Source organism: Mytilus edulis, chromosome 14 (assembly GCF_963676685.1).
Source record: "Mytilus edulis chromosome 14, xbMytEdul2.2, whole genome shotgun sequence".
Lineage (NCBI taxonomy): Eukaryota > Metazoa > Mollusca > Bivalvia > Mytilida > Mytilidae > Mytilus > Mytilus edulis.
The window spans coordinates 30,641,353-30,665,543 of NC_092357.1; the positions used below are offsets into that span (position 1 = coordinate 30,641,353).

The 24,191-nt window shown below is 32.6% G+C and overlaps 2 protein-coding genes across 2 annotated transcripts; both read right to left on the minus strand.

The window, feature by feature from the left end:
• Positions 1–797: 797 nt before the first annotated feature.
• LOC139504108 (chorion peroxidase-like) lies at positions 798–14,896 on the minus strand. The gene is made up of 10 exons (XM_071294169.1): positions 14,815–14,896; positions 14,342–14,482; positions 12,895–13,077; positions 7,958–8,062; positions 6,471–6,566; positions 5,252–5,744; positions 3,759–3,947; positions 2,302–2,462; positions 1,488–1,593; positions 798–905 (listed from the first exon to the last, which is right to left on the minus strand). Exons 1-10 carry the CDS (start codon positions 14,894–14,896, stop codon positions 827–829), a joined length of 1,635 nt encoding a protein of 544 aa, XP_071150270.1. The 3' UTR covers positions 798–826.
• Positions 14,897–23,769: 8,873 nt separating this feature from the next.
• On the minus strand, positions 23,770–24,189 carry LOC139504109 (ankyrin repeat family A protein 2-like). The gene has a single exon (XM_071294170.1). It carries the CDS (start codon positions 24,187–24,189, stop codon positions 23,770–23,772), a length of 420 nt encoding a protein of 139 aa, XP_071150271.1.
• Positions 24,190–24,191: the final 2 nt, after the last annotated feature.

The following is a 24,191-nucleotide window of genomic DNA, read 5'->3' on the forward strand; positions in this document are numbered from 1 at the left end:
CATGTGATTTCTGTTTAAACTTCACCTAAAATGAATATTTAGTTTTATTGTATGGTTTATCATAATTTTCAAAATCTTCAGCAGTTAATCCTGTCTCTTTAAATATATTTAGAGCAAATGTTTACCAACTATGAAAACCATCATTATGCAGTGACTTATTTAACTCATAGGCTTCTTTTAACAGTGGATTAATGATGGGTATGCAATCTACAAAAATATAGCATAACTTGTGTTTTAATAAATGAAGCCCGATAAAAAATCTGCCCAGTTCTGTTTTCGCTGAAATATTACAAGCAGTTTTCTTACGTCGATGGACAGATTTGCAGTATTTTTTATGAATCATTTCATAGCATGATTAATCTTCTAAAGACAAAGTATCACAAACAGAACCATGTTTTTTTGATCGTTTCAAAGATTTAAAAATGGATGAATAATCTTCCATAAACCAGACCTTGCTATTATATAATAGAACATGTCTTATTAAGAAATTACAAAGTTTACATGATAAATTAACAGGGATGGATTGAAAGTTAAAAAATCTACTTCTTTAAGAAAATAGGACCTTCAATCTTTTTTTTTTTTGAATAAAAAATAGTTGGTCTTAAACTATCCCCTAAATTAGATGAACACCTCTTTTCAATGTGAAGGATTTAGAAATTTTATTATCAATTTTAATAGAAGATTCTGTAAAGTTATACATATCACTAATTATCTCATAACTGTTTTCTTTAACCCCTTTTTTATGAGTTTGTATCGTATATCATATAATATATTATAATGAGTACGAGTGTCATACTTTTTTCAAATGTTCTATGATCTCTGTATATTAATAGTCTGGTTGCCATTCTTCTTCTCGCCAGAGAAACAAATTCAAACCTGGCAAAGTGTCACAAAACCGTAGTTTTCTACAAACATATAATACATAATTATGGTTTATATATTAATCATCCGATGCCTCGTGATGGGTTAACTGTTTGAATGATTTTACATTGTCATTTTGGGGCCTTTTATGTCTTTTATAGCTGACTATGCGGTATGGGCTTTGCACATCGTTGAAGGACGTATGGTGACCTATAGTTGTTAATTTCTGTGTATTTTTTGTCTCTTGTGTAGAGTTGTCTCATTGGCAATCATACCACATGTTCTTTTTTTTAAAATACTGTGTAATTATACAAAAATGTTAACTTGTTGATTGCCGTATTCATTATTTCTTTCATCCTTTTCATGTAAAAGGTCAAATCATGAAGACATATCCATATTGGAAAAAAATATACATGCATACACGAAGAGAAATAATGTGATAGTTATTATATTATTAAAAAGAAGTTGATAAAAGTAAAGACAGTATCAGAACATTTTGCTCATGGTTGAAGGCAAAACGGTGACTTATAGATGTACACTACTTCTTCATCTGGACTCTGAAAGACTCAGGCAAACATTTTTTTAACCAAAAATTCTATAAAAAAAATATATTCATCATAGCTTACCCTTTGTTTTCAGGTCGCAAGAAGGCTTTCTTTTGAATACGATCTAACCCAAAGTTTTCACAGAGCACTTTGGACATGGTCATCTTTTTAATTGCGTTAAGCTGGGCTGAAAATAATCAAGTCAAACATACATGTCACATTTATTGGAACTAGTGGCCTAGATGTATTGAAATTTTAAAAGCTGGCATATCTAACTTTCTCGTGTGACTATCAAATATTACTCTGTGATTGTTTATATATTTTAAAATTTAACTGCCGAGAAAAGATCTTCAGTTTCTCCTTATTTTGAGTCACGAATTTCGTCAAGTTATTGTATTTTAAGGAAATATTTCCGGACCTTTAAGAATTCACGATATATTCATAAAATATTAAAAACCACTTGAAATGATTTTATTTTTTCCGGTGACATCACAAAAGCAAATCTAGAGGAAATCAAGAAAGGTTTACGTCGTTATAGAATTTGGATGAACGAAGAAAAATAATCAACCGGTCTGGGAAAATATAAAACGATAAAATCAATATGACACCCCCTCCTCCTTTCCAAAAACCTAATTTGATATAATAACGTTATACTATGAACAGTTTACGCATGCATTTTTTTACTCAGATTGACTATTCATTTTCATTTTTTCCCGCTACTTTGCTGAGGGCAAATAATTTGCATTTTTGTACACGATTAATTCCTGCATTTCATTTACATCATGTCTTTAGATTGTTCATTTCCAAAAATATACTCCCTACCCGAAAATTTAATTGTTGTCCCCTTTACTTGACAACCATATAAATATTGGGTTTAACTAAATGATAATCATACCCTCTGTAAAACCACATTCTTTCCTTTCATACCAGTATCGATCTCCATATTTGGTCAGATGAAATTGTTTACCAATTAAACATGCAAATGTTTCTCCAACACGTCCGTTCTTTGACCTCTCTAGAAGTCCGCCGACATACAGATCGATATCGTCACAGGATCTATCAATAGAATTTTGTAACTTTTAAAGTAAAATAACAATGGACAAATATATGTTTTTTACGGTATTCAGAATTTCACAAAACTAAAAGTGTACAACGCGGGACAAGGAAATCATATTGCAAAATAAAGGTTTTATCGAGTTTTAATTAATGAAAATTGTCTGTAACATATACAAAATTGCAATAATCTGAAAGAAGAGTTTAAAAGGTTTAAAATGATATACAACACTTTATAATATCAATGTTTATGTTTAAAAATTAATAGGATGACTGTGTCTTGTCCGTGATTTCACCAAAGTAACACCAGTAGCGTGCGACGTTTCACATTATATGCAATGTAACGTCGTCAGTTTATGACTTGTGACGTACATGTACGATAAATAAATAAGCATGATATTTGCTTGAGGACAGGACTAAGTGTTGAGCCCCTCCCCTTAGTTATAATACACCCCCGATTTACCAATATAGATGAATTATTTGTACCATATTTATACCGATACGCCATATTTTTTTTCTGTAACTATATACATGTTTACTATCAACGTGTCATTCAACCTTAGAGCGCGTCGTTTCGTTCTATAATAGTTAATTGCAAGTGGCACGTTGCGAGTAAATATGCATGTGATTATTGTTAAATAAGTCCTTGGCTATTTGCCCTTATTTCCCATCGTGAAAATTACAGAATGCTTTATTGATATATTCTAATATATACTCCATAAATGTTAAAGAGGACTCAATAATTGTTTTGCAGTGATACACTTTGGCGTCGCTAAACCGATTTTGATGAAATATAATGGCGATCTAAGCTTGTTTTTGTTGTTGTAATTTGTTTAAAGGATTTATACCAGAACCGAAATGTATCTCCAGATGTTACAAAATTATTTCTGTTATACCTTCTTTTTCTGAGTTTGAGGAATTTAAATGTATAGTAAGCAGTAATGACTTTAATGTATGTAAAACATGTAATTTAGGTGTCAACAAGATGTATGATATTAATCTGTCTTTAAAACAAGACGTATAAATTATATACTGTCCAATGTCAATAAAAATTACTTACTTACTTACTTACCCACTTACTTACTTGCATTGTGTGTTATTGGTGTTATAAGATTTCTTAACGTTTACCGAACTTAATTTTAATGATTTTTTTTTTTTATAACTATCTGTTTTGATTTTTTTTTATATATATATAGAATAAAGGGGAATATACATATAAGGTAACCAAAAGCCATAAGTTGAAAAAAAATGTCAATAGTTAAAATTCATCGTTAATTCATTTCTTTTGTCATTACTTACGTATATAAGTCTTGAAGGACATACTGTAACTTTTTAGGGAAGTCTTGGAACGTGAATCTTTTCAGGCCACAAAATTCTCTCCAGTCATTGTAGCTTGGTACACCTTGGTCACGCCCCCTTTGTATGTTGGTGGAAAATAAATCTGAACTACGATTAAACAGCCTGTTTCGCATTGAATTTACCCCATAGCTACAATGGAAGAGATTGTGAACTAAATATTTCTGACGAAAGTGTAACAAACCATTCTCTAAAAATCTAGTCACACGTCAGTCTTATTTTGATTTACAAGCCCTTAGACGATACAACAGTTATAGTTTACTGTGTGGCAAGGGTTTTGCTCATTGTTGACAGCCGTTTTGTTACCTATATTTGCTGACTTCGTTTGGTCATTGTTGGAGAGTTGTCTTATTGGCAATCATGATACATCTTCTTATTTTTAGATTGTTCGTCGTTTAGTGTAAACTTTATCTAGTAGTAGTAGTTTAAACATATTTATTTATAGTGGATTGGGAAACAAGTTTTGCAAATTATATTAATCCCTTTCCACTTTGCGGGTGCGAGTGCTGCCTTGTAGCGGCATTAGCCTGCTGTTTTTCGATATCTTTAACACGGGTCAGCCATTTATCGTCCCCTTCCGACTGACTATCATCGTTTCCTCGAGACCATACTCGCAAATGGTGTCAAGGAAGAGCCGAAAATTCAGTTACTGAAATTTTCATCCCAGATAGGAATCGAACCAGGAACCTTTGTGTTAGTAGTCCGATGCACTAACCACTACACCACGGCTCTAGTATAGTAGTAATCCGTGTTCTGATATTCACTGTAGTATTTTTACACACTCTTATGCATACTGTGGATTCATTATTATTCGTGGGATAACAATTTTCGTCGATTTCATGGGTGTAGGTGAACCACGAATTTCTATGTTCGACGAAGTACACATTTTCTATAGGCTTGAATGCAGACTTTTGCAAAACAACGAAATCAAATATACACGAAAACACATTCCCCCCCTCAATTCACGAAAATTGGTACATCGAAAATAACTGACTGAACAGTAAAATTAGTTCATTCTAAATGTTATACAGCATAGTCTAGACTGGTTAAACATTTATAAAATTGAAAAATATATAATTACATATGGGTTATATACGTTTTTTGAAGACACGTGTTGCCATCAAGCGTGATCATCATAAGATGTATTAATGACTCGATGACATATGCCTCCCATACTGATTGCAGTTGATAAAACAGAGCCGAATTTAGGTAGGGGGTAGAGTGTCCGGTCCACTCATATGGAGCTCCAAATATGGTTAATGCGTATACTTTTTACACATTGTCCAACTCCAAACGTTGCCTAGTTACGGCCCTGTGCATCCCTTTTTCAAAATCCTGTATCCGCATCTTTAATACACCTTTTTGCACCACGGGATTAGCCATATGGGTCGTATTGGCCTCTATCGGACAATTCTACTGTTATATATATATCTTACCTGTCAATTTTATTAGCAGGTGTAAAGGTCAACCACCGCGTGAAATCCTTAACATTGGCGCCTTGATTTGTTTGAACCAGGTGCGGCATGAAAAAGTTGTCTACAAGAAGTTCTGTTTTTTTGGTTTTGAAATCATCTGCAAGCAATGACTGTTCCCTCATCGTTTGTGAATGTCCCATTCGAAATGCTGCTGCTGAAAAAGCGTTCCTTACAGCGGCATCAATTTTAACATTATAGCAGTCATCAAATCCGCATTTCCTTGGTCTTAGGTTATACCTTTTCATAGATCTTGGACTAAGAATGGCTGGTAGGTATTCATTATATGTAATGTGCTGCATTTCAGCTATGACTATTCTTCGTGTTTCCTCGAAGACTCTATCATTGTCCCAGTACGGGTTGATTTGTTTTAGCATTTTAGCGAGTCTGTTATGTTCCCTTACTAGAACAAGATGATTTAACTGGAGACTTGGTACCTGGTCATTCCTTGAATCTCCTTTATTCAGAAGAAGAAAAGAATGATAGCTTAGCAAATTAATCTAAAACTTTTGATATATAAGCCAACTAACTTATTGTGATATGTATATTGATTTTCATGACTTTTTGTTTGTTTTTGGTTTTAAATGTAACTATTGTACTATAATCAATCATGTTTATGTTTATTATTATTGTATATTTACCTTATGTTACACATAATTTTATATGTATCTGATCGTTGCTTTACTATAAAATCTTGTATCTTGAATCTTTTATTTTTATTATAATGTCATTGTTGATTGTTGCTGAATATAACTTCAAATCAAGTTGTGTAATCAAAACAATAAAAGTTTTTTGTTTTTTTGTTTCAAGCAAACACGTCAAAATCTAATGCCTTCCATATATGCTAAACAGAAAATTGAGGATATGTCGTATAATTGCCAAAATAAAATTGAAAAAGTAGTTAGCGTTCGACTTCAATCGTAATTGACTAAAGTTGTTATCTTTCCCTACGAAGGTCGATGGCATTCGGTAATTCTCGGTAGAATTCGCTACTCTCCTTCTAGGGTACAGGAATCGGCCCAGTTCAGACGAATGGGTTGGTGGTTCTCTTCTGGTCGTCCTCCGGCTTCCTTTAACAACCAAAAAACAAAAATGGCCACCATAAAATAGTAAATATTGCTGAAAGTGGCGATAAAACACCAAAAAAGTCCATCTAAAAAACGAATACTGAATATTTTGTTACCTGTTAATTGGCAAAAATCTGTTGATTCTGGCTTCCTGCGACAAAACCCAGTTTTCTTTTCAGGTAAGTTATTTCCAGGGGAAGTTTTCAAAAGGACTGCAAATAAATTGGTGAATTAAAGTAATGTGAAGAAGTTGTTTATTTTTAATTACTAAGTATAAATTGTCCGTTACCTAGTTAGCTATAAATCAAGGTTTAATGAACCACTTTCTACATAAGGAAATTGCTTCAACAAGTCAGAAAGATGACAGTAGTTTCCTTTTTGTTTGATGTGTTTGAGCTTTTGATCATCTGCCAATATTGAAGAATTGCATCCGTATAGTTATATTTTTCCTCAAACGTGATAAATTCATTTTTTTTTATAACTTCATTTGTATTTTATTTCGTTAAAATGGAAGTTTTTGTCTCATATCAACATACCAATTTTAAAAAACCAACAAGCAAGTGGAATATATATTTTAATTACCTTTGTCTTACAATAGAAATATGGACAGCATATAGATAGACATGTACATTAATTAGCTTGCTCAGTCAATCGTATACATAATAATTACACGAATCGGTCGTATACATAATACTTACATGTATCCGTCGTATACATTATACTAACATGAATCCGTCTTATACATTATACTAACACGAATCCGTCGTATAATTAATACATGTTCTTACATGAATCTGTCGTATACATAATACATGTACATACATGAATCCGTCGTATACACAATACTTACATGAATCTGTCGTATACATAATACATGTACTTACATGAATCCGATGTATACACCACTTACATGAATCTGTCGTATACATAATACTTATGTGAATCCGTCGTATACATAAAACATGTACTTTCATGAATCTGTCGTATGTACATAATACTTACATGAATCCGTCGTATACATAATACATGTTCTTACATGAACCTGTCGGATACATAATACTTATAGATTATCGGTGATCATCTGAACGAGATTGACTTGAGAAAGGCAATCGAGTTGAGATGAACAATGATAACCTTTTTATCGCTATTTTACCAATGGCAACGTTGTCAATTTCATGTCAATTTCATGTCAATTTTGTTAGCAACGCCACGTGCATGCTTAGTTTCTAGCGATAATTTTTCATCTCAAGCGAGTAGCATGATATGAAAATTATCACAAAAAAAGATCAAAGGAAAAATGCACAAAATAGCGATAAATGTACTTACATGAATCCGTCGTATACACAATACTTCCATGAATCTGTCGTATACATAATACATGTACTTACATGAATCCGTTGTACAATGTATACACTACTTACACGAATCTGTCGTATACATAATACCTATGTGAATCCGTCGTATACATAATACTTATGTGAATCCATCGTATACATAAAACATGTACTTTCATGAATCTGTCGTATGTACATAATACTTACATGAATCCGTCGTAAACATAATACATGTATTTACACGAATCCGTGGTATACATAAAACTTACAAGAATCCGTCGTATCTCTAAGGGTTGCTAACTGTGCATCAGAACTACCATATACATGGCTGCAATCAATATATGATGTGACATCGTTTATCTGTTCTCTGTAAGCTGAAATGAGTAATTGCTCTCAGACACAGTACGAATAGGACTTACCCGCTTTTGATTGGGAAAAAAATATATTTTAGTATCGCTTTTTTGCCCAGTATTCTTTATTATCTACAATTCACACCGCATTATATTTTAGGCCATAAAAAAGAATAGGTTTGTTTGCCCAAACCCTACCTACCCAGAAAAAAGCTGCCAACTCAAATTCTTTTATTGTCCTGATTTGAAGAAGTTTTTTTTAATCAGATAGGCATGAAGACTAATAAACATACGTAAATTTCTTAAAAAAAGAAAGAAAATGCCTACCTACCTACCCACTGTCTCAACCTTGGGTAGGGTTTGGGCAAACCAAATATTTTTAATTGAGGCCTTATTTCATATTTTTCTTTAATCTTTTAACTTCCTTGCCCGTAATCTACACTTTTGTAAGCCCCATCCAGATCCCCATATATGATAATAATAACATTCTTCACCTGTCACATCGGGAGATTTGTCAGCTCTTATGAAGCTTCTGCAACCTGGGGTAAGTTCTTTGTCATCAGCAGGTACAACAAATGGGAAACATAAGTTAATGCTTAAATGAAACATCAAAACAAATGGATTATATATAACACTATGAAATGGGAAATAGAAACATATTCAAAACAGTGTAGCTGTGGCCATTGATTGACAACCTTAAATTATCCAATTGACGGGGGCAGATTAGGTGAACGTGTGTGTGTAACGACAACTGCTCACTACTTACTTATTATAGAATTTAAACTGTGGGGTCACCAAAGGTTCTCAACGTCTTTAATATTAAAATAGTTCGAAAAATTAATCAGGAATAACTTTATGTTTTGATTTATATTATTGATATAAATCAAAACATCGTGTTATTCCTGATTAAATTTTCTAATTTCTTTATTTAGATGTTGAGAACCTTTTGTGACCCCACAGTTTAAGTGCCTTTAATAAGTACACAGTGAGCAGCGGTTGTTACAGACAAACGTTCACATAATCTGCCCCAGTCAATGGGATAATTTAAGGTTGTCAATCAATGGCCACAGCTACACTGTTTTGAATATGATTCTATAAGTCAAAAATAACATATTATGAAATGGGAAACATAATTATATAAGTTAATGCTAAAAATGAAACATCAAAACAAATGTATTATATATAACACTATGAAATGGGAAATATAAGTCAAAAATAACATATATGAAATGGGAAACATAATTATATAAGTTAATGCTTAAATGAAACATCAAAACAAATGGATTATATATAACACTATGAAATGGGAAATATAAGTCAAAAATAACATATTATGAAATGGGAAACATAATTATATAAGTTTTTGCTTAAATGAAACATCAAAACATATGGATAATATACAACACTATGAAGTCAAAAATAACATAGTATGAAACGGGGAAAAAAGTTAATGCTTAAATGAAACATCAAAACAAATGGATTATATATGATACTATGCAATGAGAAATATAAGTCAAAAATAACATAGTATCAAATGGGAAACATAAGTTAAATTAATGCTTAAATGAAACATCACAAATAGAATGGTTGCCCCTTTTCATTTTAAATGTCATGCTTCAATAAAATGTTGAATATCAATTTTATAAGACGAACAAATAGGACGAACTGAATTTAATTAAAACCCGGCATACAACCCTATATATAATACTCGTGTAAACTAACAAGCAAACACCACACCAAGGAATAATACAAAAATATAATTTAAATGCGCAATCCAAAAACTAAGCAAATAGAGAGACAGACAGATGAGCTCAATATATAAAAGTATAGATATCTAAATAACTGTACAATTGGCTTTTAAGAATCAAACAATTCCAGGCGAAGGTTAACTCGAATAATTCAGTCGTTATATTTCGCTTCTCGTCGATGGCTCCTTTAACGCCTGAATGAATAGACAATGATCGAACAATCGCCAATCAATCCTTCGGAATTAGCTGGAGATTGTACCTTAATTTACATCCCAGCTCCTTTGTTCTAACAGGAGTGATCTGAGTCGGATCATACCTACCAGATCACCCCAGTTTGAGTTTCTTTGTTATGCATGCTTTCCTTTGTTCTGTAACATTTTGGCGGGAATGTCAAATTCACTATAAAACTTATAATTAATTATACGGAAAAGATTATCTATCAAAATTCACGTAGAAAAAATCCAGTGTATATGCTGGGAATCGAACTCAAGACCTTTAGCATATCAAGCCACGACACATACCACTACACCAGGACGACTGGATATGAAATAATAGTAATTTGATATACTTAAAGGAAGCAAGATCTTTTTATAAGTGGGGCAAGTTGTCAGACCTTTATTCAGTGAGGTTTTAACCTTTTTCGTTAATTAATGAGTTTTCAGACTGATTGTTCAATTTGATTTTACACTTTTTCAAAGTGAGCAAGTCGGTAAACAAGAGTGGGACGATATTTTTATAAAGTGGCAATATAGTGTGGGCCGATTGGCAAGTGGGGCGAGTTGACATTGTTTGATATCTACTCATCGTGTTTGGGGGTCAAAAAGGGTATACATCATATAGTAATATATACAGTATATTGTTATGGTTGTGAGGCGTTCTAAACTAGATTTTATGAATTGTAAATGGTTTTTATTCTAAAATAAAACAGCTGGGATGTAAAATAGTTATCCCAGTCGGACTTGGTGTGTCAGTGTTAGATCACCCTCTGGCCTCCGGCCATCGGGGTGATCTTACACTAACACACCGCGTGCTTATGGGATAACTATTAAATAACATATTTGATAAAACTGCGCTGACTGCTTATTAGTCACCGCTCCAGCAGCCAAAGTATAAGATGCGTGAAGAGTTTCTAGTGTAAAAAAAAATAAGTGAGATCGAATACTGGGCGGGACTGATATATTCGGGTTAGGTAAAAATATAATAGAGTACAATTACTGAAAAATAAATCAGATATACCAATTCATGCAAGGCAAATCAAATCAAATCAAATCAAAAGCTTTATTTGAAGTCGGCATGTTTCAAAACAATAACATATCTCTTTAACCGACAAAACAGGCATACTCAACATGCACTACATGTATATTTCATGCAAACAAGCCACAAGAAAAGTTTTTTTTTTTTTTTTTTCTACTTACTCCTTTTTATCGCAGCAGTTTAGACGTCGATCTTGAAATAAAAGATTTAATATACAAGTCGTGATGATCAATGGTTTCTACAAAACATGATTTCTTTTAATTTAAAGTAAAAGTTACAAAATGTTTGGATTTCCAGTGGTTTAAAAGGGAGATGGAAAGGGACATATACTGTACGGACAATATCGTTGTTACATTAAGTATTTATATTTTTTTTATATAAGAGAGCGACCATTTTAATACACCTTCCAAATATTTGTTCCAAAAGTTGTACACCACACTGTTTTTTGGATAGAGCAAGTCCATTTTTTTTAAATTGCGTTTTTTAGCGATGAATATAAGTTACTCCATTGAGCGCAAATTATGGTAGATAAAAATTTAATGCGACAAATGACAACATATTTTTAGACCGTTAGATTTTAATATAGTAGCAAACAGATTATGTTTGTAATTGGACGACAAAGACCTTCTCTAATCTCTGACTTCGTCAAACTTTTCCAAAATCTCGACATGCTTGGTATCTTGACATGATTAATCTTGTAGGATAATTTTCTTTTGAGAATATATAATATACAATTATGAACTAAAATTCTAGAGACAAATAGTTCATTCGTTTTACAGAAGAACTACTAGCATAATTAATCTAAATAGTATTGTTATATTTCTATGTTGGGTCTTCGGATTATCGGGACTGCCTCACACAATTTATAGCTCTTAGTTCCAGAAAGGTATAACATGTTTTAGCAACTAGTTATTGAGATCGTTGTCGTCTGCCGGTGCAGTATACAGCGTGTCCTGTGTTGAATGAAGTGAAGTGTGAAGTGCAGTTTATTAATCGTTTGTGCAATAGTCCCCAAGGCCAAGTACACGATAGTATCACCAATGGACTATTTCTTGTTCTCTGTAAAAGAGGGACGAAAGATACCAAAGGGACAGTCAAACTCATAAATCTAAAATAAATTGACAACGCCATGGCTAAAAATGAAAAAGACAAACAGAAAAACAATAGTACACATGCCACAACATAGAAAACTAAAGAATAAACAACACGAACCCCACCAAAAACTAGGGGTGATCTCAGGTGCTCCGGAAGGGTAAGCAGATCCTGCTCCACATGCGGCACCCGTCGTGTTGCTTATGTGATTATAAATCCGGTAAATAGTCTAATTCGGTAGGTCACATTCATGAAAGGGAAGGGGATTGTAGTTACGACGTAAGGAACATATCCGATATCATTTGTGATACGGTTATTCCATAACGGTCAACCAACTCGTGATGGTTTCCGTAAAATTTACGAAGGGATGATTTCAACTTCACCATTTGGAACTCTTGGTTTAATAGCTTCCTTGTGAGCAGTAACCCTCTATCAAGAAAATCATGATAGGAAATGCAAGCACGGGAATATCATAAATTTATTGATTCAACCTTAAGCTGTAATTGAAAACTGTAAACAAACTAATTTTCGCGAGCAATTTATTTTTGCGACTATCGCGAGTAGAAAAAAATAACGCAAATATTATTCGTCGCGAAAAGTTTTACAACTTATCTTTTCTTATCTAACTACATCAAGTGAATAAGAAAATTGCGAAATTAATGTTCACGAAGTGGGCTTAAAAGGACTAAACGCGAATAGAGTATCCGCGAAAATATTAAGTTGGTCTACAGAATAAAAAATAAATAAATATAAAACTAGTACTAGTCGTTATCTTTGTACTGATGAAGTCGTGGGTAAGTGCTTGTCCAAAAGCAAAATGCTGTCCAGACAGTGTCGGAGACGATTGGTCAGCAGGTCCTAATTCTTCTGCCATCAATTTGTTACTGATAAGTCTTGGACTTGGTAATTTACTTGGAAGTCCACCTCTTGGATGATCAACATCATCTGCAATGGATTCGGTACGTATTATACTTAAATTATAGCATAATATTTAGTAATAAAATCAAATAAATAATTCATTGGCCATCATAGGTACTTGGGGACAGGACACTTTTTTTTTAAGATACATTAGATACAATATATCCGTGACCGCTGGGGATAGTAAACTTGGAATTGATAGTAAATAGCAAATACAAGTTATTAGTAGTATATTCATGTTCTTATAATACAGAAAAACGCGAATAATTGAAATTAATAGAAAACGAAAAAATAACGGATTTTAGAAAAAGGGGGAGGGCTAAAAAAAAAAGTGTCCTGTCCCCAAGTACCTATGTTGGCCATAACAGAATAAACAGAATTTCACGAGTATACTTTAATTTTTTTATATTATGAAATTCTACCAAAACTGACTTTTTATGTCTGTAAGGCAAAGTTGCCTTGGTTACATCTATATAAACAGAGCTCAGAAAATGACAACGTAGTCATGAAGCATTACGTGTTCCCTCTTAACCAAACATTGCGGTCATAAAACAATTGGGGTAGGATTATCGGACTCAGCCTCGATCAGAATTCAACCAATCAAAATGCTGGATTTGGTTTTTCGGGCACACATTTTTACACCAAGCGAGTACTGAGTAAAGTTTTATGACAAAAATTGTACTCAAAATACTTTGTTTGATTGATTTCTGAGACTTAAATTTGTTATTACAGTCATAAAACTGAACTCAGTACTCCGAGTGCAAAATGTGTGCTTGAAACACCAATTCCAGTAATTTGATTGGTTTGTTTCTGTCAAAAGAGTTCTTAACTGAACACACTTACATGGTCAACAGAATAACAATACAAGAATTATACAATTAGAGTCTAAAAAGATGAAATAACATTGAGTACTAAGGGACTGTTAAGTTTTTTCACATTAGTTGAAAAAAAAAGAAAAAAAGAGAGCTAAGTTAATAAAAAACAGATTCTAAATAGTCCTTTCTGAATATCATCAATGAGTTCGTATTTTCATATTTTGTCCATTTTTTTGTAGTGTGTTACACGTCATACATAATACATTTTTATTTAGACTGCCTCTTTTTCGAAACTGAATATTCTAGGTAATACTTTTAAACGTTTATACCAAAGCGTCGGGATTGGTTAAAATAAGTCCTAAACAATCAAAATTCAACCAATGACGTGACGTTATTTTCATTTTGGGGTATGAAAAATAAAATTAACCATAGTCCTTTCGACTCTGCATTGGCCTATTCGTATCATAGCTACTTACCATCGTAATCAACCATTTTATGGCCATTGTATTCAAATCGTCTTTGTGGTGTTTTGGCTTTCCCCCATGAGGGGTTCATTAGGTTATTACAAGATCCATCATATGTCCTATATTTCGCATAAGAGTTACAGCTTCCTTGTACTGTGAGTAAAAAAAAATCTGGAATAAATACCTGGAACATCTATTTGTAAAGGGTAAAAGGAAACAAACAAAGACGAAGACTTGCGCATATAGTTGTCTGAGATTTTGTTGTTGTTGCTGTTTAATGCCTAATTTCGCGATCTTGTCTATTTCATGGCAGCCAAGTTTTATTGACATGAATATTTATGTACTATTTAGTGTGACTTTTATAAATGAGGGTATATAATTGTTGAAGAATGTATTCTCTGTTTAGATGTTGTTGCAGAAATAAAAATGAAAATGTGTCTGTATGAATAGGAAGATATCTAATTGAAAAAAACTATGATATTCACCTTCCTCATCAGCGTCAGCGCCTTGCTTAATTTCTGAGATAAATATCAAAAGAATTGCTAATGCAATGATCAGTAAATTCATGGTGATACGTCAACTGCAATTAAAAAAAAGATATGGTCATTTCAATTCGGTTGACAGTTATGACTTTTTGACTCTGCATACTATACTGCCATACAATCCTATCAAACTGAAGTTCTCTTTCTGGTTGTAAATTTATTTGCTGCAACTCATATAAAGCCTGCTTCTTTAAAAGAAAAAGGGAAGTATGCTAGATACAGGTATACTTGGATCTGTAATGAGATCATTGAAACTGTAAATTGTCTCCTTAAAAATATCTGTATACGTTTCAGCAATAAAGTTATGGACAGGTTGTAAGTATTCATATGACTGCCACCAATTGCGTCCCTTTAATAGCAGACTTGTTCCTGTACACATGTATTGTTATGGCCATACGTCTAAATCTAATCTTATTGATAGTTGTAAAACACTTACCGTTACCTTCAATCTAATTAAAAACCGATCTCTCATCGCTCCTGTTTCTGATATGTCGCGTGGGAGATCTAACGAAACCGGCTTTGAGGTCACATGTGAGTGAACTAAAAGTTATGAATTTATAAAGATATGCAAATGAGTTGACGACCTATTTATAAGCCAATCAAAAAAGTTTATGAATTATTTTGACTGACGATTTCGTCGTAAATAAAATGAGTTACATCCCTTTGCCTTACGTTAAACTTCCAAGATCGTGGAAGACTCAATTTTATTGGTAAAAAAAGACACACCTACGAGGTCACTCACATGTGACCTCAAAGCGGGTTTCGTTAGATCTCCCACGCGACATATCAGAAACAGGAGCGATGAGAGATCGGTTGTGGGAGAAAACTAACGACGTCATTAAAAGGAACGAAAACCGCCAAATCGCCTAACACGTACATAAAACAATACATAGAAAACTAACGACGGAGTAAAACGACCCCCACTAGAAACCGGATGTGATCTCACTATAATGCAAATTCCTCATTTATGCCCCGTCGACGATTATCACAATTTGATTGATGAAAGGGTATGAATTTTGACATAAGGGAAAACAGGAACGTAGTGTTACAGCCATTGAGAAAAATATCCACAAATGAACAAACTCATAGGTTATTCTCAAATGTTATACTTTCATTGAAAAAAGTTGGCTTTCATGCAGAAACAAGAATTTTCTATACACACTGTAGAACTTATTTATAGTCGATTTCTAAAAACGAAACTCGTAAAAGACATACCACAGTCTACAAAACACAACACAGAAAACTAAAGACCGAGAAACACGAACCCCACCAATAAGCATGAGATTATATTCATTTATGTAATACAACTTTGATTTATTCATTCAAGTCCCACTTTTCTATACCAAACTGACTTACCGGTGCGTATGGATATTCAGCTGTATGTGTCTTATGGAATATTGTATACAGTAAGTTTCTTTAAATATCAAGTATATACGACATGTGTTCAATGAATAATTCATCAATAACACGTGTTCATACATGTTTATTTGAATTAGTACTGAACAAAAACCTATATTTTAAATGTTGTTGACAAGGTAACTTGGTTCTTTTTTTTTTATAATGACCATTGTTTCAAATGTAACATTCGTACAACATGCACTTAAACTAGTCATGAAGTATACAGTTCGAATTACAGAAAAGCGAACTAACTGACGTTGGTTTCAAGACTAGAACAAACATGACTGACATTCTTTATGGACTACCTTCTATAAAACGATTTTTTTTTACATCGGCCATTTTTTTCCTTTAAAAAAACAGGAGTATGTTGATTTTTTTTTCTTTTTGTAGATTTTTTAAAATATAAAACAAACACATCTTGTAGTAATCTTAAAGCAAATAATCCTATTGATTACGTTTTACAATTTTCTGTTTTACTCTTTACTTATTTCAGGATAATTTACCACTCAAGCATAATGTAACTGAACGTTTGTAACTGGTGTTTCAGCAGATTATTGATTGATTGGATTTTGGCGTTTCAAGCCACTACATCACTCTTGGTAATATTCAAACTCCAAAACAGTGGTAAAGTCCTCCTTGCTACGCTACGTTGACTATAACCACTGCACAGTTAAGCAAGCAACGTCACCACTGCTTGTGAGTTATTTCGCGCCGGCCATGTTTTATTGTGTGAAAAAAAACTCATCATAGATACCAGGATTGAAATTTTGTAAGCCGAAGTGCCTGGAGGGAACCACCAACATTCGATAGGAACACTGACAATCCTAATCAAATAAGATTAGAGTCCAACCTGTCAGCTGATGGAAACAAACAGAATAAACTGAAGAAACACTTTTTGGTTGGTGCGATGGGGGAAACGTAATTACCGGTTCATAATTAAACATCATGGAATCAGATTTTTAAAAATTTTTGTTAACATTTTTCTTCGAAGTTGTTTGGTGTATGTGCTGAAAGGTTATGTTCATATAATGATTTTTTTTCCTGAAATTGAAACGAGAAAAGTAGATAAAACAGTAACATACACCAACTTATAAACCAAAAATACAATTTGAATTAATTATTGCGAATGACATTAATATTAATACAAGTTAATAAGCGGCAAAATCACCACTAAGAATTCAATATCTGATAAAAGACTGACACTGATCGCAGATAACTTGTCTATACTGAGCATGGCTGGTATATTGTTTGCACGATTTGGAAACAGATATTGATGACAACATGGAAACAACTCGGACAATAAGTAGAGACAACACAAAGTACCGATCTAAGAGTCCTCGCAGTCACTGAAATCTGGTTTATATTAAGCCAATGAAAACTAACAAAATAAATAATTTGTTTTCACAACTAGTATATTTGTTAGTATAAATCCAACGAATTGAGAATAAATTTGTTCATAACATATGGTTACAAGGCCAGAACAAACATGACGTATTTACAAAAACATGCATTATCTATAGATTACCTTATATGAGAAGAAACTTTTTGACCTCAGCTATATTTCCATTTGTTGACCAAAAAAAAAAAGGTAAAAAAAAAAAAACCAACAAAAACGGAGTATGTGGAAATTTTACTTTAAATTAGTAGATTATTTACAATGAAATAAAAACCACGGCTGATATATTATTTGCTCAATTTGGAAACAAATATTGGTGACAACTTAGAGACAACTCAGAGCAGGGGTTAAGAAATCTACTCACCCGACGCCCGGGACTAGAGCATTTGCAACTCGGGCAATCAAAACTATTAACCAAATATGCCCCACGGACTAGTAACAAACAAATCTTGGCGTTTCCAAAATAAAAAAAAATGGGTAATCATCTCTATTCTACTCGGACAAAAAGTAGAGACGACTCTACCCGTACGACCATCATTAATCAGCAAAATAAATTGTTATGTAAGATACAAAATGCCCCGGTATGACCAACTGTAAAATAATCAACAACAAGAAAAGAAAAGAAAAACAGAAGTCTAGTTTTCCCAACAATAAACGAAATACGAGGGACAGCAACCAACGACAAACACCGAATTACAGTCTACTATCTTGGATGAGACTCGCATGCAGAATGTGGTGAGGTTTAATCCGCTCTAACCTAGACACATGGAGAAACATAAACTCACTGTAAAAACATTCAGAAATGGGCTTGATTCATCGTAGAACATGAATTACATAAACAACAAACTAAAAGCAAAAGCAGAAAGTACCGATCTAAGAGTAGGTACAGTTAATAGTTGAATGTTTATTTCAACTGAAAAATAAATCAAGCATTCCTAGAATAAAGAGGACCCCTCTGACCGATTGGTCCAACTACTATATCACTAGTCGGTCAGCAATGAGGTTTGGGTTCGAATCTCGCACGTGACAGGTGCACTCGACTCCAATCTAGTTGACTAATATTGTCAATTTTACAGACAAAGGTCAATGGATCTTTCCAACTATTCAGGATTCCTCAACCAATAAAACTGAAAACAACGAAATAGCACAATAGTATATATATTGAAGGTAGCGGAAAACCCCAATCAATCAATTCCTGAATAAAACAATATTCAGTACACATCCAATTTAGGATTTAGTATAAGGACTAACATGTATTGGAGAGTTTAACCCTCCTCTTACTTTGAACAATGTCATAACAGTAAAGCATAAGAACAATCTGAAAAAATTGCTTTTAAGGTGGTATGGGTGTCTTCCTCCATCTTGGATTGTAAAAAACAGAGAATCAAAGGTCTAGATTTTCCATCAAGTTAGCAAAATTTGATGCAGGAATGCAGATGTTTAATGTACATTTTCATTTAAAAGTACCAATTTATAAGAATATAACTTCTAAATATTGATATTTTTGCAAAGGTTAATTTTCTATGGTTGTTTATATTTTTTTTTTTAAAATTGGCATTTTAAGGGGAGGTAACTCTTAAAAAGGGCGATTTCTGAGGGATTCTGTATGGAATTTTCCTATTTTGTATTTTAGCCGGAAAAAACGTACGGTGACCCTATCTTTTCTTTTGATATTCTCAAAGCAGTGTCTGAAAGCTATCTTTTCCTGAAGTATTTAACAATTCTATCATTTTGTTTAGTTTCTAATCACAAAATGGTTTTTTTTCCTGTATAATCCATACAAAATGTGTCATTTTGTCCCGTCCTGTAGCTTGAGAAAATGCGCGGTGACCTATCATTTTTATTATATTTTTCAACATGTATCAATAGATACAACGTTTTGGCAAAGTATGAACAAATTCTATCATTTTTATTTTAGACTCCCACACCACCTTAAGGCTTGATTCAGATGGATGGATGGGCTGTCCTCCATTTCTATATTCTTAAATTTTTCTCTAATTTTTGTGCTATTTTCACATTTCTTTAGCGGTGTGAGAAAATCGTTTCTCCTCATTTATGAAACATCTATTCTCATTAAAGGATTAGTCGAAGTTTGATTATGACGTTAAATTTTTCTTGATTTCTTCTGAATTCCTATTGTGACGTCGTGAAAAAGGCGGACATGCCTGATGACGTCATTTACAAAGAACACAACTTTTGCAAATCTTTGAAAAGGAAAGTTTAAAATCCTTAGAGAAACAGATTCCACGACTATAACTCGTGTAATACGATATTTCTTCACTCTCAACAGTTACATTTAAATATTAAAAAAGCTCGGCGCTTTAAATATTAAAATTTAACTGTCTTGAGTGGAAAATGTCGTCACACACTTAAGAATTCTCATTTTGCTATATTTTTGTCAATAATTCTCTTGTCCTTATAATTTTTGCCAATAATTCTCTGTTATCTATATTTTTTGAAAGTCATTTTCTTGTTCTTATAATTTTTGCCAACAATTTTCTTTTGTCTATGTTTTTTTTGTTTACTATTCTCTTTTTTTCCTTAAGGTTTTGCCAATAATTCTCTTTTATCTATGTTTTGTGTTAATCATTCTCTTCTCCTTATAGGTTTTACTAAAAAAAAAGAACAACAACCCGACCAAATAGCGTTAAACATTTTAAGGCAACCAATGGGTCTCCAACACACCGAGAAAATCCCACACCGAAGGCTGCATAATACCTTAACAAGCTTTTACTACATAAAAAAGAAAAAAAATGAGAAAAAGGTATAATGCAAACTACATGTATGTTTCAAATAATATTTTACTGACGGAATTTTGAAAACATAAATACTTAAAAAAAAAGAACAAATATTGACATGTGTTTATTTTTGATCAATATATACATTAGTTTACATGAAAAAGGTTGTTCTAGTACAAACATGGTTGTAAAATACAACATCTTGATTAACTTGTGTTATTTTTGTTTTCAGTTGAATAAAACTGGGACTAAATCTATAACGAGAAATTCTGCACTCTTCTGTCTTAAGTTTGTAAATTTAACATTTAAAAAAGTAATACCTGCATCAATAGCCCGTTTCAGAAAGACTATGGGTAATTTTACTGTCCTTACCCAAAAACGAAATTAACATCACATCATATTCAATTTTCAATTGTTTATGACGTTTTTAACCAATCCCGACGTTTTGGTCTACACTTTAGAGAAAATATTACCCAGGATGCATTATTTTAAAACAGTGAATTTTCATTAGTCATCCGTCAACTTTAGTATTTTTGCCTTTTTGATTTCATGAATTTATAAATTTTATGGGGTATAAGGGCGTATTAAACAATTCACCTTTTCAATATAACTATAGACACGACAAGGTGTCATTTTGGAAGACGTCAAACTAAACCTTATACTTGAGTGATGGGCCAGAAAACCTTTTTCGAGTGACGACATAGCTTTGCAACTTTGTTGTAGATATAGATGTAAACAAAAGATAATATGATATTGAAAGATTTGAAAAATCATTTTACGTGTCACGAGTTAATTTATTATTTCCGCTTGATCTTTAGTGACATTGACAATTTATGTTCCTCCTAAGGGACGTTACTCGTAGCAATAGTTCTATATTGACAAATAAGATTACAGAACTGGTCAATATATACTATTTGGGATTTTGGAATAGGCTTAAGAAATGTTGTTAAATGTAGTAAAATAATTTAATTTTGGATGTAACGCGTCTTCTGATAGGCTTACAGTGTTTTGTATATCATTCGAAATAAATTGTGTCCATTGGAAAATAAATATTAATAAATATCTGAATTAACTGGCTTAACAGTTATTTTATAGTATTTTGCTGTTTGAAAGTGGAAATATTCATAGCATCCCCAACATCAATGATCATTGACCTTGGTAACCTTTTTCTAACCTTTTCTAACTCCACATAGGTCATATGTTATTATTCGTCGATTATAAAGAGTACTAGTTAAGCCAACATGTGATTGTGTTTATATTACATTTCAGGATAAGAATTTACCAAAAAAAAAAAACAACGTTTTTTTGTCGAAAAAACTTAAATTTTTAATCCGCATACAATTTTAAAAATTGTTTTTTTGAAAAATGAATTTTGATTGAGTATGGATTCGTATCAGGAAGGATGCATGCCTAAAAGAAGACTTATACATTGTCGGCTTTATAAATCTCGCTCCTTTTAATGGCTCGTCTGGAGTTTATACGATCCCGTAAGTCTTCGTTTGTTACCTTAGTTTTTACGGGCTTAGTACAACGGTAGACTGATGTCGAAATAATTAATTCCTATATTTGAAACTGTAAATAGTTGAACCACAATAGTTTAACCTTAAGGAGGAACTGATGTTACAATTCCTTTTTTTTAATAAAGGTTTCAAACAATTTGTGTGGGCTTACCATATTTTTGCATACTATATACAAACCAGTTAATTTTTGCGGATAATTTATTTCAAGGACAGCCCTTTATAGCCGACTTCAGGGTGTTTATTTTCACGTTTTCCATATTTGTTTATCTATGTACATTAACAGGAACATAGTTTTATATATTGTTTGATATGTTGTTCCAAGAATGCCAATTTGAAACGATTCATATTCATTTTATTTTTGTACTCGTTGAAATTGCTTGCGAATGTCGCACGCGGAAATTAATTAATTTAACGTACTTGTCTCCTTGTATCTTATTTTGTTTTGTTTATAAAACTTGATAGTTTTTTTTTTTATCTTATTGCTATTGTCAATGTTAAAGTCGTTTGCTCTCAAAAAGTTCTACAGTGCATTTTTCACACTAATTTTATCTAAATCGATACTTACTATGAGTTTTAATAAGACCATTACATGCATGTAACACGTACTGTTATACAGTATCATATTTGGCCCTTCGACAGATATAAACGACTTTCAAATTCGTGTTTTTTAAAGTACAAACGTAATCTACTCCGATTTTTCTCGTGTCAACCGGTCTTCACCATTCATAAAAATCAATTCGAGATGGTCTATTTTTTTCGATGGCATATACATGTTCATTTGTAGATTTTACTGCTTTTGACATTTTCACACTGAATCCATCGGAGATGTATTGATTGACATTTCAGAGTTGAATACGTGATTTGTTTATTACAATGTAGTTGTAATTGAACTTGAACTTGGTTTTAGTAACTCAGAGTGCTATGAGATCAAAACTTCGTGTATTCTGTTTTTTACCTGCTTCACCAGCTTTGAAATCAGGTAAAGTAAACTTCTGTCTTTATTTGAAAGACATTGGGTTAGAAAATCCCCACCTTATAATTAGTTTTCCTGTTTTATATGAAAGGAAGTGACGTTATATGTTGTCTTTTGATAATGTTAAGTTACAGCATCATCAACCACTTCCTGTTTGCCGAAATGATACAACCATCATTGTACAAGGAAAATGTCCTTAATTGTTATTTGGCTTCTATTGCATGGAATGATTTTATATTTGGTCTTTTAAACAACTTTTGACATTTTCGATCATTAAATGGACATACATGACCATTGCATCAATTTGGTAGAACAATTATATATGGGTTTTGACTCAGCACTTTGTATTAAAAGTTTGTGGAATTTCTACAAAAATCTTGGGTTTATTTGTCCCAAAATACAATTTTTCTATCAAATGCAATGACATAATACATAATAGTGCAATGCACGAAGTTTCCTCTTGGTATATGTACAACATGGCCCATCTCTATTTATATGTAATATCTTTGCTGGTTTGATAATATTGCAGTTTGAAAAGTTTTTAATTTACGTCATGGCTACAGAAGGGGTCATATACCTTAACCAACACATGTTAATCACGATTGTATAACATTCTTTATGAATTTGTCTGACTGGCTTGTTGTTTTATCATAGTAACAAACATTAAATACAGATAATTTATCCTGATTGATACATTTATTAAGATCAACTCCTCCGTCACACAATATTTTTACTATTTCTGTTTAACCATATACACAAACATTCAATAACGGTGACATATCGTATACGTCATATTTATTAATCTTGATTAATACAATACTACCATCCTAACAAGTATTTAATAAAAGTGACTCGTGTCTGCAGTCACATATATTACAGTCTGCCACTTTGTCTAACAACAACTATACTATTTTTGTATAACAATTTGATACATGCGTTAATTAAATGTGACTGACCGTTCAAATCATATCTATTATCGACTAACAAAATCTGAACTATTTCTGCATGACCATGCGTACAAGCATAAAACAAAGGTGACTGTTGTGTCCAATCATATTTATTACAGTCTGTTCCTTTGTCTATCAACAACTTGACTATTTCTGTATGACCATGCTTATGTTTACATGCATTTATCAAAGGTGAGTGACCGACTACATCACATTTATTACAGTCTGCCCCTTTCTCTAACAACGCTAGGACTATTTCTGTATGACCATGTTTACATGCATTTATCAAAGGTGACCAACCGTCTTCGTCACATTTATTACAGTCTGTCCCTTTTTCTAACAACATTT